The sequence below is a fragment of the Drosophila simulans genome, chromosome X, assembly GCF_016746395.2.
Source record: "Drosophila simulans strain w501 chromosome X, Prin_Dsim_3.1, whole genome shotgun sequence".
NCBI lineage: Eukaryota > Metazoa > Arthropoda > Insecta > Diptera > Drosophilidae > Drosophila > Drosophila simulans.
Window position 1 is genome coordinate 12,507,793 of NC_052525.2, and position 16,489 is coordinate 12,524,281.

General features: G+C 43.9%; 1 protein-coding gene across 6 annotated transcripts in view; it reads left to right on the forward strand.

Moving 5' to 3' along the window:
* Positions 1-16,489, forward strand: part of LOC6725817 — a 90,263-nt gene that overhangs the window by 38,771 nt on the left and 35,003 nt on the right. For 3 of the 6 annotated variants that reach the window (XM_044923741.1, XM_039297814.1, XM_039297815.1), the window contains exons 2-6: positions 3,147-3,545; positions 4,088-4,193; positions 4,696-5,220; positions 5,516-6,441; positions 6,517-6,620. In XM_044923741.1, coding sequence (XP_044779676.1) covers positions 3,475-3,545; positions 4,088-4,193; positions 4,696-5,220; positions 5,516-6,441; positions 6,517-6,620 — 1,732 coding nt within the window. In that variant the 5' untranslated portion in view covers positions 3,147-3,474. Of the gene's footprint in view, positions 1-3,146; positions 3,546-4,087; positions 4,194-4,695; positions 5,221-5,515; positions 6,442-6,516; positions 6,621-6,857; positions 7,500-16,489 lie in introns of those variants that run through there. The other 3 variants (XM_044923739.1, XM_044923738.1, XM_044923740.1) reach the window with 3 other exon arrangements.

Here is a 16,489-nt window from a genome sequence, read left to right on the forward strand (position 1 = left end):
CCTCCCCCTTCCCGCCATCAGTTTTAGGATGCCGGACAGGACCACCAGGAATCCCTCGCAATTACATCAAAAGGAAAACTGCTGGCAAAGAGCCCAAGTAATATTTCAAGGGGGCTGGACGACAGACGCTCTAAAATTAACTAAATAGCAGACGCCAGCAGTCCAAGGAACCACCCGAAAATCCATCCCATACCATCCTAGCCCATTCCGGGACACAAAAAGTCACTTAGAAGACTGAGAATCAAAAGAAAAACGGCCAATGTCCGCCAGGTGTCCAAAGTACTCGCCCTTTTTTTTATATTTTTATTTTTATTTTCATTCCTACGAATTGCATTTTATTGCCACGACAACAGTTCACAAAAAAATACATAGAAATAAGAGTAAGAAGGAAAGGAAAACTGAATAGAACCGCAGACCATGGCAAACGTAAAATGTTCACCATTTAACTAAATTGTTTCATTTAGCGTTGGAACAAAGTGGAAATGGGGGAAAAAGTGGGCGAAATTCTTGAGGGTGGTGGGGAGATAAATGAGTTCCCAAATATAATACAGATTAATGGAGTCAGGGGATTTGGCTCATCAAATCCCGCAGTAGTTTTTTCCCTGTTTTTTTTCTCAAAGAAGAAACAAATAGCAGCCAGTAGGCCACATAAATTGTGCAAACTTATTTCACATTAATAACTATTGCCAGTAAATTGAACAAAAGCTTTATTTACGTTTAAAATCTCTTTTAAATTCAAAAAAACACCAACAATTTCTAAAATGTGTGCACAAATATATTTCTTACCGCCAAAAGATGAGCATAAACTCTCAACATTTTTCTTTGTAGATTAAATGTGCAACCTTGGCATAACTTTTAATTAGCCCGCAGTGTTGAGTAACTTTTTAAGGAGTTTTTCACCTGCGAAAGTTTATTAAGTTTGCAGAAAATTGCATTCGGTTTAGAGTACTGTGGGTGGGTGTGTGTTTGCCTGCAGCAAAAGTACAAAAGTGGCTGGCTGTTGAGTTGTTGAGACGTGTTCTGTTTTTTTTTTTCTTTTTTTTTGCCCCAGTGTTGAGCAACTGGTCTGATTGGAAACGTAACGGAGGTGAAACAAATGCAGCCTCAGCCTCCCAATTTCCCACTCTTCCGCTTTACCATCGCCCCCCGAGAGATCCGCAATTCGCACGCCGGAATCCCCATTTCCAGCTCCAGCTCCAGCTTCATCTCCATCTGCGTCCGTGTCCAGGTACAACTGCTCCGCCTTAGCCGCAAGCCGGACCGAAGGACACACACAGGGAAAAGTGGGAAAATTGAGTTGAAAATTGTTCGTGGCACACACTTCACAGGCAACGCAAATTGACAGCTGTCAATCAACCGTTCGCCCACTTGAGCCCCACTCCTTCGTCCTGCCAGGTGCCATTTCTCCATCCCGCGCCCACCGTCCGCCTGCAGATCCCACGGATGATGAGGCTTCATCCATTGGACTCCCGGAGGACAGCGATTGCCAGCTGCTGTTGTGCACTTGAAATTGATTAAGCCCCGGACCAAACTTTCGCCAAGTTTCAAAAATGCAAAAGCCAAAAATTCAGACAGCAAGGTGCACTACTAAAACAGCAAGGAAATGTACTACTATTATTAAGCATAAAATTGATGAAAATATACAATATTCAGAAAAAGCCAGCAAGCAGCTACAAAAATCGAATATAATTTTAAAATAAATATTCAAAGAGATCAAAACACCAACTTAAGTAGGGCAAAAGAATTTCAGTTTAGAGCCGCTCAAATAAAGCGCTTAATTACAAGTAGTCGGTGCTTGGAAATACCGGGAAAAGGAAACATCATCGTGTCACTCAAATTGCAGAGCTTCAATCGAAATGTGTGTCCTCATTGGCCTCAAAATTGCTTTCCCCTCAGCATTTCACAATTTCTACCCACACACAGAGGGATCTGGGCAAAAAATGCTGGGGGAAACTTACGTACTTCGAACTACTTTGGCCAAGTGTTTCCAATGACTGGCGGGAAAACTTGAGCTCCGACTCGAACTCGGACTTTTATGAACCTGCCACACATTCGACAACTTCCGGTGCGTTGTCTATGTCCTTGCACACATACATAGAAACAGCAAAAAGGATGGGAGGTCCTGCCGGCTGGCAGTTATTAAGTTTATGACCATAAACTTGCGGCCAAATAAGTTGATACTCCATTTTGATTGCCTGTGAGAAACCAGCTTCGAGCATTAGTTCATCTGGAATTCTGGTCGGACTGTTTCCATTTGGCATCTGGCTGAAGTGCAGCAATCTGCTGCCCAGAAACCACATCATTTCGTGAGCAAACATAAACGAAAGTCAAGTACAGTAAGCACAAAAATGAGCAAAACACCTGCACTTTTGATGGCCAAACTAAACTTGCCTTTAAAGTTAAGTGTTATTTCAAATTTATTTAAAAGTTCCATATGTTCTGGGCTCAGTGTATTTATTTCTTCTCTCAACGCCAATCTTCTCAAGCCGTGCCAAAATTAAATTTAATAATTGGTGCATTACTAACATATAAATAGGACTTTTCATCTATATTCTATGCAATAAGAACCAAATTGAATTGTGGCAACCTTCTGGGAAATTGAACATTGTGTCTTGAGCTTACTTGTATTTCTGCGGAAATAAATACAAATACACAGTATTTGGTCCGTTGCCTCTCGATTTCTTTGGGCAACGGTGCGTATGAGGGATTTAACCAATTATACGCAATACTGCAGCGCAAATTGTACAATAAGTAAATACGAATGAATAAAAAGGGGAATTGGCAAGGGAAATGGAAATATTTAAGTACTGTATTGATAAAAAAACAACAATTAAAGCGTCGGACATGGCCTCACTATATATTTTCGTTTATTATGTTTAATTAATATAGAGATTAATGATTTATATTATAATTATTACTATTGATTTCCATAATACCACCTTTTTTCATAAGTATAAACAATAAATAGCAATATACATTTTACAAACCGTTACTATAGTAAATGACCCCATACTGTTACCTGTAGTTTGACCCAATTAGTAAATCCCAAGCCCCTTTGTAAATTGAGATTTGCCAGCCATGCGAAAATTGTGCCCCATCCAATGCGTTTTAAACCACCAAATACTATTTTCTTCGATTTTTTACAGTGTATCTCTGTGTCTCTGTGTGTGTAGCAAACCCATCAGTACCACCCCCCTCCAAAAATCAAAAAAAAAAACCCCAAAAAGCCCCACTGAAAAAAAACCCACGAATACAAAAATACAGACCCAAAAATCACCGCCATTTCGGCTAGCCGAAAACCACGAAAGAAAGTCGCAATCATTCGTAAGAACTCGAACATTAAATAGACCGCAAGGAGGAGGATAAGGCCGGAAATAGCCGAGTAAAGGAGGGCCGCAGGAGCGGCAGGAGCCGAAGGATACCGCTCACGTTCGAGGATCGGCGGGCGCTGCCACAGAAACCAGAACATGCGCCATGTCAAAACTGCGGCATTACCGGTCCATGGATCAGCCGTGCAGCAGCACCTGCGTGGTCATACGCAAAAAGTTAGCAATCCAGAGGAAATTCTTAAACCCTAAAACACCCAAACGCCACCTGACCTCAAAAATCAGCGGAAGCGCTTTCACTTTTCCACCATCTAAATAACGAAAAACCAAAAAATAAAAGCTTTCCTCTTCTCTACGCTTTTCTCTATGCACGCCAAACTAAAACTGAAACTGAAACCAAAGCCAGGACTCTCACCTTGGAGCTTTCACATCCTTAACCACTTTCACCGCATGCCAGCACTCACACACTAACAGCTTTGCAAAACTTTTCCAAGCTTTCAAGCAAACTTCGAGCCTTTGGCTTTTGCATGTCCTAAGGACGAAGCTCCTTTTCTCGAGAAAAGCTTTGCAAACAGCCAGCCAAGCATCCGATCCAAAAATAAAACACCTGCCATTCAGCCATTCTTCACCGCATGACACTGTCCCATCTTCAATTTTCCCTCTTTTCCTCGCTTCTTTGTTACTGCATGCACTTTGATTGTTATTAAGTTACTTATAGTAGGTTTTTGCAATTCACTAATCGCCGTCTTGTGTATTTTCAGGACTATGACAGCCATTTGCTTTGTGTGCAACCTGCCCATCATGTCGCACCAAGTGGGTTTGGTGTGGCAGGGCGGCAACGGCTGGGACGATCTTGTGCGGGAGCAGGTGGGTCCCACTAATTCGCGACAATATTAGCTATTATTTAACTTCATTTGTAACAATATATATATCTTAAGTATTTTCCAAAGTGAACAAACAATTCATGCGAAAGAACAATTTTGAATGGTTCTGAGGAAGTGGTTGTGGCCTCAAAAAGAACCCGAGCTAACTAAATCAAAACCTAATTTGTGCAAGGAATCATAAGAGCTGCTTTCAATTGAAAAATGTTTTAGTTTATTTGGAAAAAATAAACAATTTAAAATAAAATTGAATCAAATCTTACATAACATTCAAATAAATTGAATTTAATGTTTTACATCCACATTTGTATTTAACAAAAGGGATTTATTTAACAAGTTGATTACGTTTTCAAAGTTTTGAACTTAAAGGTGGTCATCTATAACGAACTTCCTAACTATCTCTTTAAGTGTAACCGAATATTATGGTTATAGATCATTGAATAATACTTGAAGAACGTTCTGAGAATAATACGATGTTCCGCTTTCAGCTGGAGGAGTCCACCATACGGCAGCGGTTGGGCGGACGACGGGACTCGGCGGCCCAGATCACCACCCCGCCGAGCACCTCGCCGCCGCCAGGACTGCAGCGCCGGCGGCGCAGTTCGCTGGCCCAGCTGACGGACATCCTGCGGGAGTGGAGCGGCGGCACCAAGCAGCAGCAGCAGCACCACTCGCAACAGCAGCAGCAACAGCTGCAGCAAGCGTCCCGCTCCAAGGCACAGCTGAATCGCCGCGAAACGCTGGCGGATCTGGCGCGCAGTCTGCCCTGGCGCACCTCCACCACCACCGATGCGAGCACGGGTGCCGGGGGATCGGGTGGTGGCGGCTGCACCACCTACATGGCGCCACGCAAGCGACGCGAATCATCCGCGGACTCGGGCATCCGGAGCATGAGGTCGCGACGAGACTCGAATACCGCCGAGTTCGTCAGGCACTGGAATCGCCGCGAGAGCGGGGCAGTTGAGGAGCAGCCCAGCGTCTCCGTGCCCGTCGTCGTCGAGTGCTCTAAAAGCGTAAGTATCTAGGGGATATATACAATATATATATTGCTGGCAAATTCACTTAAATATTTTTTAATTATAAGTAAATAACCGAATCAGTTAGTCGAAGCAACATCTGAAATTGGTTTTAAAATAGTTCCAAGCAAGTGCATTTGCCAGTTGAGTTCTAAGCAATTACCAGCTCCTTTTGGCTCCACCTTGACCACAACCTTGACCCCTAACCCGTGGCGCTGTTCTCTCTCTTTCCCACCATTCCACACCAAACCACCGCACACATCCTGGCAACCACCAACCACCAAACCACCAGGCATCCCGGCGCGGATCCGGTGAGAGCTACCTGTCCAGCAGTCGGCGCGATAGCAATGTGGCCGGTCGGGTGACCACGCCACCGCCACCAGGCAAATACCAGATGGCCAAGAAGCGCGACTCACTGGCCGCGCCGGAATTCCCAAACTTTCGGCAGGAGCAGCGCCCGTCCACCAGTTCCGCCGGCTCCTGTTCGGACCACTCCATGCCCCTGATATCGACGCACTCGAGCACTCACCACCTGGCCCATCAGCAGGTGGACTCCGCGTGCCAAGCCCTGCCGCCGCCAACGATCATCACCAGCTCCGTGACGCCACCGGCAACGAGTCCGACGGCGCCGAAGGGTCGCCGCGATTCGCAGACGCAGTGCGGCCGGGTCAATCGGCGGGATTCCAAGGCAGGCGTCAGTCCGGAGCGGGCGCCACGCCTCCAGCGGCTGCAACGCCAGGCGACCGCCTTCGACGAGGGCTGCCTGCCGGGCGGCAGTAGGCGTGGCTCCCAACCCGCACTCAGCCCCGATCCGCCGGACGATTGCGAGAGGCGCACCTCTCGGCGGGATTCCCTGTCACCGGATAGCGCCTCGCGTGGCGGTCGTCGAGATTCGCGGACGCATCTATCGCCGGATCGATCCCACGAGCGGGATGGCAGTCCAAGGCGGCACACACTCCGCAGGCAGAGCAGTTCGGCAGCCAGATCGCCGAGATCGCCGGACTCGAACAGCTGCTGCTCCTCACGGGATCCAAGTCCCTGCTCTAGGCCACAAACGCAGACCACCGTCGAGCAGAACCAGCGGCCGGCCATTCGGAGGCAGTCCACCACCGAGGAGATCCTGATCGCCAGGGGGTTCCGCCGGCAGTCGACCACCGAGGAGATGATCCGCTGCAGGAACTTCCGCCGACAGAGCTCCCAGAGCGACGACGTTTGTCGGTGAGTGCTAATTCAACCTTTGTTAATTTTATGATTAATATTATATTATATTATATTATACACCTCTACTTCCAGTTATCGTGGCAGACGCGATTCGTCGGCGCAGATAATTGACGGCACCATTGGCACCATGACCGTGGAAACAACCAGTACTTTTTTCGACTCCAGCACCCAGACAGGTGAGCACTTTGGTTTTTGAAATTTTCCCACCCAATTGGTGCTGCCAACCGGACTGCGAGCTTTTTGGGCAGCTTAATATATCCTTTGAAAGCTTGAAAAGTGGCAAGCTTTAGGCATTTTCCCATGTTTACTGAGGGAAAAGCTGGTGTCAGCTGTTTGGCGCCAGGACAGCTGTTCGTTGGCAAGGACCTGTCCACTCGGCATGGCATTCGCGTCCTTTTCACACGACACACGCCATTCAGTTGGTGTTAAAGTAACAGACGTGCCACAAGCACCGCAGCAGCCAGTCGAAAGAAAATCGCAGCCGGCAAATTAAGCCAGAAATATATAAACAAAAAAAAACGAAACAATTAATATTAAAAATAGAAAAAATACGTAGAGATCAAAGACGAATTGTACAGAAACAAGAATTCAGTAGCGCGGCAGAAAGTATGCTACGATTTTTAGCGAACTATCGTTCAACTCGCCATTGCGCATAAGTGGCTGAGTGTGTGTGTGTGCGTGTCGGCTGACTGCGTGTGTGTGTGTGCGTGCGTGCGTACGTGTGTTGCTTTGTGTATATTTTTCATATCCTGCCTTGTAAACTTTTTTTTTGCTGTGCGTAATTGTGTGTGCGGTGCGTGAACACTTTTCATTGCCGTCGTCGTCGTCTTCGTCGTCGACTGTTGCAGCTGCAACATCACAGGATCCTCCAAATAAACAACAACACAACAGCAGCGACGTGGCCGAGTACGTCGATGTCGTCGGTGGCGGCAGCGGCGGAGGCAGCGGCGCCGGCAGCGGCTGCAGCGGTACCGCCACCGCACCACCGCTGCGCAGTGGCCGTCGGCAGCCGTCGAGCAGCAGCGCCAGCAGCAGCAGCAATCGCAGCCGCAGCGGTCTGTATAATGAATACGTTAAGAAATGCACATCCCAGCCAAATGGCGGGTTGCCAAAGAAGTGGCAATGCCACAATTATGGGCATATACATACATACATCTGTGGCATTTGGGGGAAGTTCATTTCTGGCCAACTCTTACTTGTTGCACGTGAATTGGGGGTTAGCAGGCTTCCAGTGTCAAGTTCGCGCAGCCAAATAAACAAAAATATCAAATATATATCTATGTGAAAACTCACTAGGGAATTATTAATAACAATTTTCAGATCAAACTGTACAATAGAATTTAGATGTTGCACCTTTTTTCATCACATTCTGTTCAGTGTTCAGTGACTGTAAAATATAGTTTTTGTCATAAGCTGAAATGAAAGATAGAGCTGCTAGATTTTCCAAACATTTTCCGAGAGTCATCCGATTGAATGGCAAGATGCTTGCCTTTTTGGCAGCCATACAAGGCGGCACGACCACGCCTCCACTCGTCCTTGCCGCCTCTAAATGCCTTTTAATGAATGAAAGTGCACTGTCTGTGTGCGTGCGTATGTGTGTGTGTGTGTGTGAGTATCTGTGTGACAGTCAGGAAATGAATGAGCGCTGACTTCACCCCTTCTCTCTCTCACAATCTCTCTTTCTCACTGTTATGAATGAAATGCGAATCGAGTTTGATACTGATGCAGCAACAACACTGGCCATTTCCTATCATACCGCCCCCTTGCCGCGCGACCACGCCCCTCGGCGCATTTTCCAGCTGCCAGTGCAACAAGTTCTTCTTCGCGACGGCCAGGGCCAAACTTTGGTCGCATTGAAATGCAAAATTTATTGATTAAACTTGTTGCCAGCAGACGGGCGACATTCAAAGCCCATCGAATGGTAGCCCTCGAGGTCGGAGGTCAAAGGATAGGGTAGCACATACTCGAATATTTACTCGTACTTTGTATGAAAATGTGAGCAGCTTACGATTTTATAACAATCTTCAAGATATTTTGAGATTTTAATAGGAATGTTCTTATTGCTCCAAACGTAAAGTAGGTCAAGATATAATAATTCCACTGGTCTAAAGTAAAAAGAGAGGGGAATGCCCATTATTTCATATTTATAACAACACAATTATTTTCCTTTTAACTCGATTATGAGACGGGAGATCGACGGCCCGTATGTTCGTCAATCAGGCGCACTTGGAGTCCTGGAAAGGATTTACGGCAAGTGGATGCTGCTGCTTGTCCTGCCCTCCTTTGTTGGCTCACTAATTAATATTGAGTGTGAGCTCGGCAGGAGAAAAATGCTCAAGCACTTGATTTAATTTAAGCAATTAGTGCTCGGTTTGCTATTGCCAATCAGGCAGTAATTTCATTTGTTTCTGCCCTTTAAATACTTAGACAGCACTAATCGGAATGCTCTTAAAATTACAAACTAATATTGCATTGTCTGCTCCATTGAATTTAATTTGAAACTAGTCACTCGATTGAGCTGTTGCCCCAAAGGATTATCAGCAATTGCCAAACTATACTCCAATTAGTATCTCAACTGCCCATTGATTACGTTAATTTTTATAATTGCCTTTTTCGATATACACGACAACAAAAGCAAACGGTGGTCAGGGGTCAGTTGTTTGTGCCACGAAATTAATGTTAATTTATGGGCTAAAAAGGGGACAATTATATTACCAAATGCGGATCGATGAGCCTGGACTTACACAACAGAAGAGCTGATCCAGTAATCACAATTGTATTTATTCATTAAAATAACTGTAATTGTGGCACATAAATATAAATATGTTTTAGTTGATTAAATAGTTGGGAAAAGAGTGTGCATTTATGCACTGCTTATATTGAGTTATATTGAATTGTAAGGAAATGTTTCCCTTCTACGTCGATCAGTTTTAATAGCAATGAAACGCACTGTCAAGGTCAGGCGGCTGCTATTTCGTTCAATTATATTTCTATAAACGCATCAATAATGGCACAAATTGAAATTTGTTTTGCACCTAATTGATTGACCGACCGCACAAGATTGATTAAAGTTTCGCGGAAAAGGTCGAAAAAAAAAAACAAGATGTACATACTTATGTTCGCCAAAAGTGTTGCCTACAAACACGGGAGGGGGGGATTCCCCAGAAAAGTAACAAATAAACAAACAAACAAACAGGGGGCGGCTATTTGCGATCTCTTGATTGATGGGCGGCTGATTGATGGGCTGACCTAATGGCCAAACTGCTGCTCTCTCATAAAACAGTTCGTAATCGAAGGAATTAGCAGCTGACGCCACTTGGCCAAATCGATTCCGAAAATGAAAACTCGAAAGTTTTCAAATCGGCCATCGCATCGGCCATAAAATGCAAATTGTTATTGAGAACAGGGCCAAATAAAAATATATAAAATACTTGGGGACCAGGACGTGGCGTCGATGATGGACTCGCCACCTGAATGTAGTCCCCAAAAAAGTGGGCGTAGCCACCAATAGCAACTTCGGTGCCACAAATGTATAATGCCATTAACAGCTGTCACTTTCGGGCTGTTGAAATATTTGACAGCCAAACACGAGTGTCTCATAAAAAGTGGCCAAAAAAAGAAAAAAACAAAAAAAAAAGAAGTAAGACAAAAAATAAGGAAAATAACAAGGAACCTATAAACCGACAAAGACAGCGGGGCGGAGGCCATTGAAATGATAATAATAATAATAATAATAATATTGAGACAGCATTTTAGTTTCGTGGTAATGGCTCGCGTTTATTTGCCAAACAAGATGGTTGTCAATTGTTGTTGCTTCGTCGTCTGTTCCTTGTTATTTCTTTCTCGCTTTCTTCGCCACTTTCTCCTTGTCTCTGTGTGTGCCAGTGTCTATGTCTCTGTGTCTGTGAGGAGTATCCAAATTGCGTAGCCGACTGCTTGCTGGAGCCTTTCGTCAATCATACGCACCGTTGTACGCATTACAACCCCCTGGACACCACAAGCCATAAGTCAGCCTAATGCCGCAGGAAATCAATATAGCCATCGCCTTATAAAAGCTTCATGGTCCGCGCTCGGGCTCTGGGAAAACTCAGGGAAAGCTCTGGCAGCTATTAAGGGCTAGGGTTACGGTTTGGGGGGTAAAAACTGTCAGGAACTGTCCACGAACTCGCTCAATCAGCAGCCGGCCGTCAGGATAAGTTATTAATCCATCGAAGTGGGTCACAAAACTGGCAATAAATACTATATTTTCATATTTGCCCCAGCTATATTGACAAATACCTACAATTATTGCCTTGTTGTTAATATAATGAAGACAATTTTTTGTGCACTTGGGTAGCTCGCCTCAATAAATTATACATTTGCTGTAATTTGTTTAAATCCGTTCTATAAAGCACTTCAACAACTTTAAATTGTAGCATGTAGTCGCAGTTTAGCCACCTTAAGTTAATATATTCGAAAGTAAAGCAACCATTACTATTAATGGATCCTGCTGATAATTAAAAATACACCTGCTACTAACCCTTGCACCTACGAAATCGGCCATTTCCTTGTCCTTTTCTTGCGGCTATTTTCATAAAATCAAATTAACACACAAAACCCGCAGCACGCATAGGGGAAAAAAAGTGTGGAGAAAGCCTCAATGCTGCGTCGCACTAATTGAACTGAGGTGATGTGGGTGAAAGGTGGGTCAAAGGTGGGTGAAAGTTGGGCGTAAGGTGGGTGGTGTTCGTGGCGATGGTTTAGCTGTTGGCCAGACAGAATGTTTGACTTTGGCTCAATTAACACCGCACACAGAATGGTCGACTCATAGATTCATTAAAATACAGCAAACAAGGCTGGTCAAGATGGGGGTGTTACTCCGCCACCACCACAACTAAAGCCACACCCACTCACACACACACACACTCACGCACGCATCCACACACACGAATATGGACAGGACACACAAAGGACGATGTGTCCCGTGTCTGTGTGTATTTTAGTAATTTGGATTAAACATGCAGTCCGGCGGGAAAGAGGACAACGGCGAGGACAATAGAAAATCACCTGACCCATTAACCAGCAATGCTTACAATGTCCTTCCCACCCTATCGCCCTCTCTTTCCAAAATAGCCCCATCCCTCTCGCTCTCTCTCTGGTCAGAGCTGAAGTTTGAAGTTATTGCTTTCATTTCCCTGTAGTCGCTCCCAGACGCTAAGAATTTAATTAATTCCCGGCTTGGCATGATAAGCCAGCCAGCCAGGCAGGCAGCTAGTACACATCGTTTAAATACGGCGGGTATTTAAGGTCGATTACTAATTCCATTTGATTAGACTTACTTACTAACCCTGATTCGATGCGATCAACCAGTTATCCAATTATTTTTGGAATGCCGAATCGTAGGACGATCTAAAGATCTTAAATACTTTATGAGTTCATACAAAGTTATAAGTATCGTTTTAACAATTTCCTAATATTTCATCAATCAATTAAAATGCTATCCTTTTGTTTTTTTGATTAAAAATCGAACATGCAATTTTATTGAGAGAAAGATAAACAAAAACCTAACTAGCTGCAATGGTAAAAAAAACTTTTCAGTTTGTTTTGACTGAAAGAATCCCAATGATTACCTTTCCACTCAAACGAAATGAACAACTTTTCTTTGTAACTTTCACTGTCATTTGGACCAGTCCAATTTCCCAAACTAAGTCGTCGCTCCTGGAAAAAAAAAAAAAAACTAAGGCACCGAATCAAGCCAACCGCACAAAGTCAAATCGATGAGGTCTCCCGTCCAGCAGACTGTCAGCAAATCTGGTCTGGATACGTATCTGCCGCAGCTCGTTGTCGCTCTTTTGCTAATTGGGACGGGGGATGAGTTGGCATCGGATGAAAATAATTGCAAAACAGTTTACTCAATAAAATTCCAAGTGATTTAACCAGAGCCAGGATGTCGGATGCGGATCCGGATCTTTTGGGCTGACATTGATTAAGCGAGGAGGATTCAGGATGGCGGACTGGCAGGCAGGGATTGCTGGGCAGCTAATGGCCAGGAAGACCTCAGGACGAGGTGAGTCCTGCCGCTGACAGCCGCACGCAGGTCTCATGAATATTACTTGCAAAAAGGAATACAAAAAAAAACGAAAAATTCCAAAAAGATGATACAAAGCGGAGCCGGGGAGCAGACAAATTCCTCGGAAAGAATAACTTTCGATAAAGTTTTCCCTCGCTGCCACGCAAAAAAATAAGATTTTCACACGCACACACATGCATCCCACATCACACATCCCCATCACTTTACTTTACTTTACTTTTGTGGCCGGCTTTATATCGAACTAGCTAGCTCGCAACCATTTCAAAACTGAATTAACTTTTGTTGCACTTTGGCTTACTTAAACCCTCCACCGAAAATCTACATACTATATATATGTACGTACGTATGCCCCGCACTTTCGACTTTTTAATATGTATTCTCGTTTGGCGAGCAAAGTTTTTATGTAAATTGCCCAGAAGCCATCGGAGTTTCAGTGGGTTTTCCGGGCCAAGGGTCTGCGGATTGATTCGCACATCTCGTGCTCCACACTGTGGGCCAAAGGGCGTCTCTGGGGAATCCAGGAGCTGCGGCTAATTCGTGACCGGGAATCGATGTGAAATGGAACTTGCAAGTTAGTTTTCAGCCAAAAATGCCACAAGGATATGGAAATTTTCGAAAGAAAACGGAACTTTGCCTAATCTTTCTCTATTAATAAAAGTAATTTCCATATATGAATATGTGGAATCTTACCTTTTCTTTTTTTGATCCACATATTATGAATTGTTGGACTCTCATTATCCTGGGCAAAAAGGAAAGTTACACAACAATTTTTCACATGACCTGTGCTCGAAATATTCATTTTAATGTTCTGCAATTTTGTACACATTTTGATGTTGTCAATGGCAAAAAGTTTCAACAGTTTCAACTCTGTATTCATAGCTTATAAGTTGGCCCATTGCAGTGCAAAGTTGTTGCAGCTGCAAAAATGTAACGCTTAATTGTTCTGCAATCTGCATTCAAGTTAAAAGTAGTTCGAGTTTTATTACTCTTACCCTTAAAATTGTTTTTAAACTCTTCACTAAGCTAATGGGCAGCTTGTAAACGCTGTTAACATACTCCATTTAATGCCACAAGCCATTATTTACTAGCTGCCCCAGCAGCAACCATAAATCCGTCGAAAAGTTCGATTAACCAATGCCGCTTTCGAGCCAGTTGACATGTGTGACTTGTTCCATTAACGATTATCATCGCCTGGCACGCAACTTGCCAGTTTTCCTCGACATTTCCCGGTTTTTCTGGGCAATTTTCGTATTTTTCTTTTTTTTTTGGTGGCATCTCCAACGTTACGCCATGCAACAAGTGCGAAAAGTGCGGCTCATGTTTATAAATCAAATGTGCGGTGCTCGAAACCAGCCGCTGCCCCAATCCCAATCCCAATCGCAATCTCAATGCCAAGCCCGAATCCCAAATCCTGTCGGGCCCAAAAATTAATCACAACTCATTCGTACATGGTGCGCACTGAGCCCCAAATCCATTTGGTGTCGTCTACTTTCTACTTTCTACTTTCCACTTGCCTTTCGCCCCATGGCACATGTGCTTACCGGGCGGCAAGAAGTGGGTGGCAAGTGGCAAGTGGCAATGGGGGCGGGGCAAATGGCTGAAAAGTGGGCGGAGCTGGTGGGCGAGAGCATTTAGTCGGCGGCAGCGAAACATTTTTGCGCACGTTAATTCCATTAAAAGCCGCATTATGCGCGCCTGGCGATGCCGCAAAAAAGCATTTTACGTGCCGACTTTGGAATTTATGTTGCATACTTCGTCTCCTATTTTCATTCCTATTTTTGTGGCTTTTTGGCATCGGAGAGAATGAATAACCACGGCGAGATTTTAAATAACACGCTTATGAGAGCCAGAATAAAGCACTGAATCCTACAAAGTTTGCTTAAAAATAAAAAAGAAATGTATAATTTGTATCAGAAGAAGAACTGATTTAATGGTAACATTTCATTTACCATAATATGTATTTAAATATTTTTTTCGACACGCTTTAAATGCATAAATATTTATGCAGCCCAAGGAATAGTGCATGATTCTCGGCTGTGCAACTCAAAACTCAAACATAAATGCTTGCACACGATTTTATGAATATGAGTATGAATATGAATATGAATATGAATATGCATGCATTTCAGCTCAGTGCGCATATTTAATATTATTGATTTCATAAGCTGCTGGGGCATTTGCGGACGATTTATTGTGATCTTTTTGACAGATTTCGCCGCAGCATGCGTCGTAAAAAAGTCACGCTAATGCTGCACTTTTTATATACTTTTTTTTATCATTCCCCCTTTTGTTGCTTCGATGGTATAAGAAGGGGAGGGGGGAGGAGGTTGCACATCGCGTGTGTGTCCTGGTCCTTTTGGTCCCAGTTGACCCATAAATACGCACGTACGACCGTCGTGACCCACCGTTGACCCCGCGTGACCCCGAAATTATGACCCCCCCACCCCACTCCGTATCCCTCGAACGACCGTGTGACAATGCGACTGCACATGGGGGAAATTGGTATGGTCGCAAATGATATGCTTCAATTTAATTGCACTGCACTAATCAGCTAAATGCGACAAACAACCGGCTGACATGCAAACCATGCTCTGCGGTTCTCACACGGCCAATGACAATCCCCACGCCACCGATAATTGGCCAAAACGGTGGCCACAGTTGGCCAAGACCCATGGCCGAATTGCTGCCTTGCTTGAGGGACTAATCGTCACCTCGAAGGTGGTTCACCCAATTTATTGCTGTTGTTAATTGCAAAGTTTGTAGAAAATTTACCAGCCAAATTTATTCTTTAAACTCAAGACATTTAAGTTTCAAGTTACGAGCTAACTAATAGCTAAAAGCTATTCTTTCGTTTCCAATTTTCAAGTATCGCATTCCCCAGACATACTATCCTCGAATTTTCGTGGAAAATTGATTAGTACCATTTGCATCAAATGGTTTTCTTTGGCTTTAAGATGCAACCAGGGGCATTGCACTGCAACAGGCAAATTTCCACTCAGTTTTCCCCGCCATTTTTCTGCTATTTTCCCCGCAGTGTCTGTGTAATTTTAATGAAAGTGCACTGAAGTTGACGGGCTTCTGTGCTGCATCCGTGGCTGCTCATGTGCCACTATCCCTAGTCCAATATTATTTACGCTCAATTAAGCTGCTGCACATCCCCACATAGCCACTTTACATCTGGATTTTTCCTCGTTTTCCTCGTTTTTCCACCCTTTTCCGCAGCGACAGCTACTTATATGCAACTAAACAAATTGCATTTGCAGTCAATTTTTGCTCCCTAGTCTTTTGGACAACTGCCACGAAGGAAATTATAGAACAGAATATTATTATATATTATATTATTTTTTTTTTAATTTAAGAAAAACAAATATATTAAATGAATTGCATTTTATTCCAAAAACCATAAATAATTTAAATATTTATTTATATGTATGTTTTGTATTTATTCAAAATACGAGTAAGTTGAAAACACAAATATGCATGCAAGCAGGTAGAATTTCATTTTGTAGGCCCCAACCTTTTATTTTGTACTCAGTTGTAGGATTTGGCCAAGTTCGCCTGTCACGAGCCATTAAGCAGCTATTGTTTTGGACTTTCTACGAAAGACTGGGCATACAATAAAAACCAAATTCCAGCCCCTATTTTTGGCGACCCTTCGAAGAAGTTAACGCTTGATTTCTGCACTAAAAACCAGAAGTTTGCCATTCTTTTGGGTCATTAGTTGGTAATTTATCAAAGTCATGAATTTATATTATATACCCGCTTCCTGCCACGCCCCCGTCCGCAGCACCGCCCCCGGGCAGCTGCAAAGTGCAGATGCAAAGTTTTCAATGCGGCAGCTGTCATAAAAGCAAATGGGGAAATGCGGAAATGGGAAAATGGGGAGCAAGCCCGCTCCACAAGTCAAGTAAAAGTCGACTCAAGTCAAGTCAAGTCAACTTACGGCGCAGCAATAAAATATGAAGAGTGCTCCCC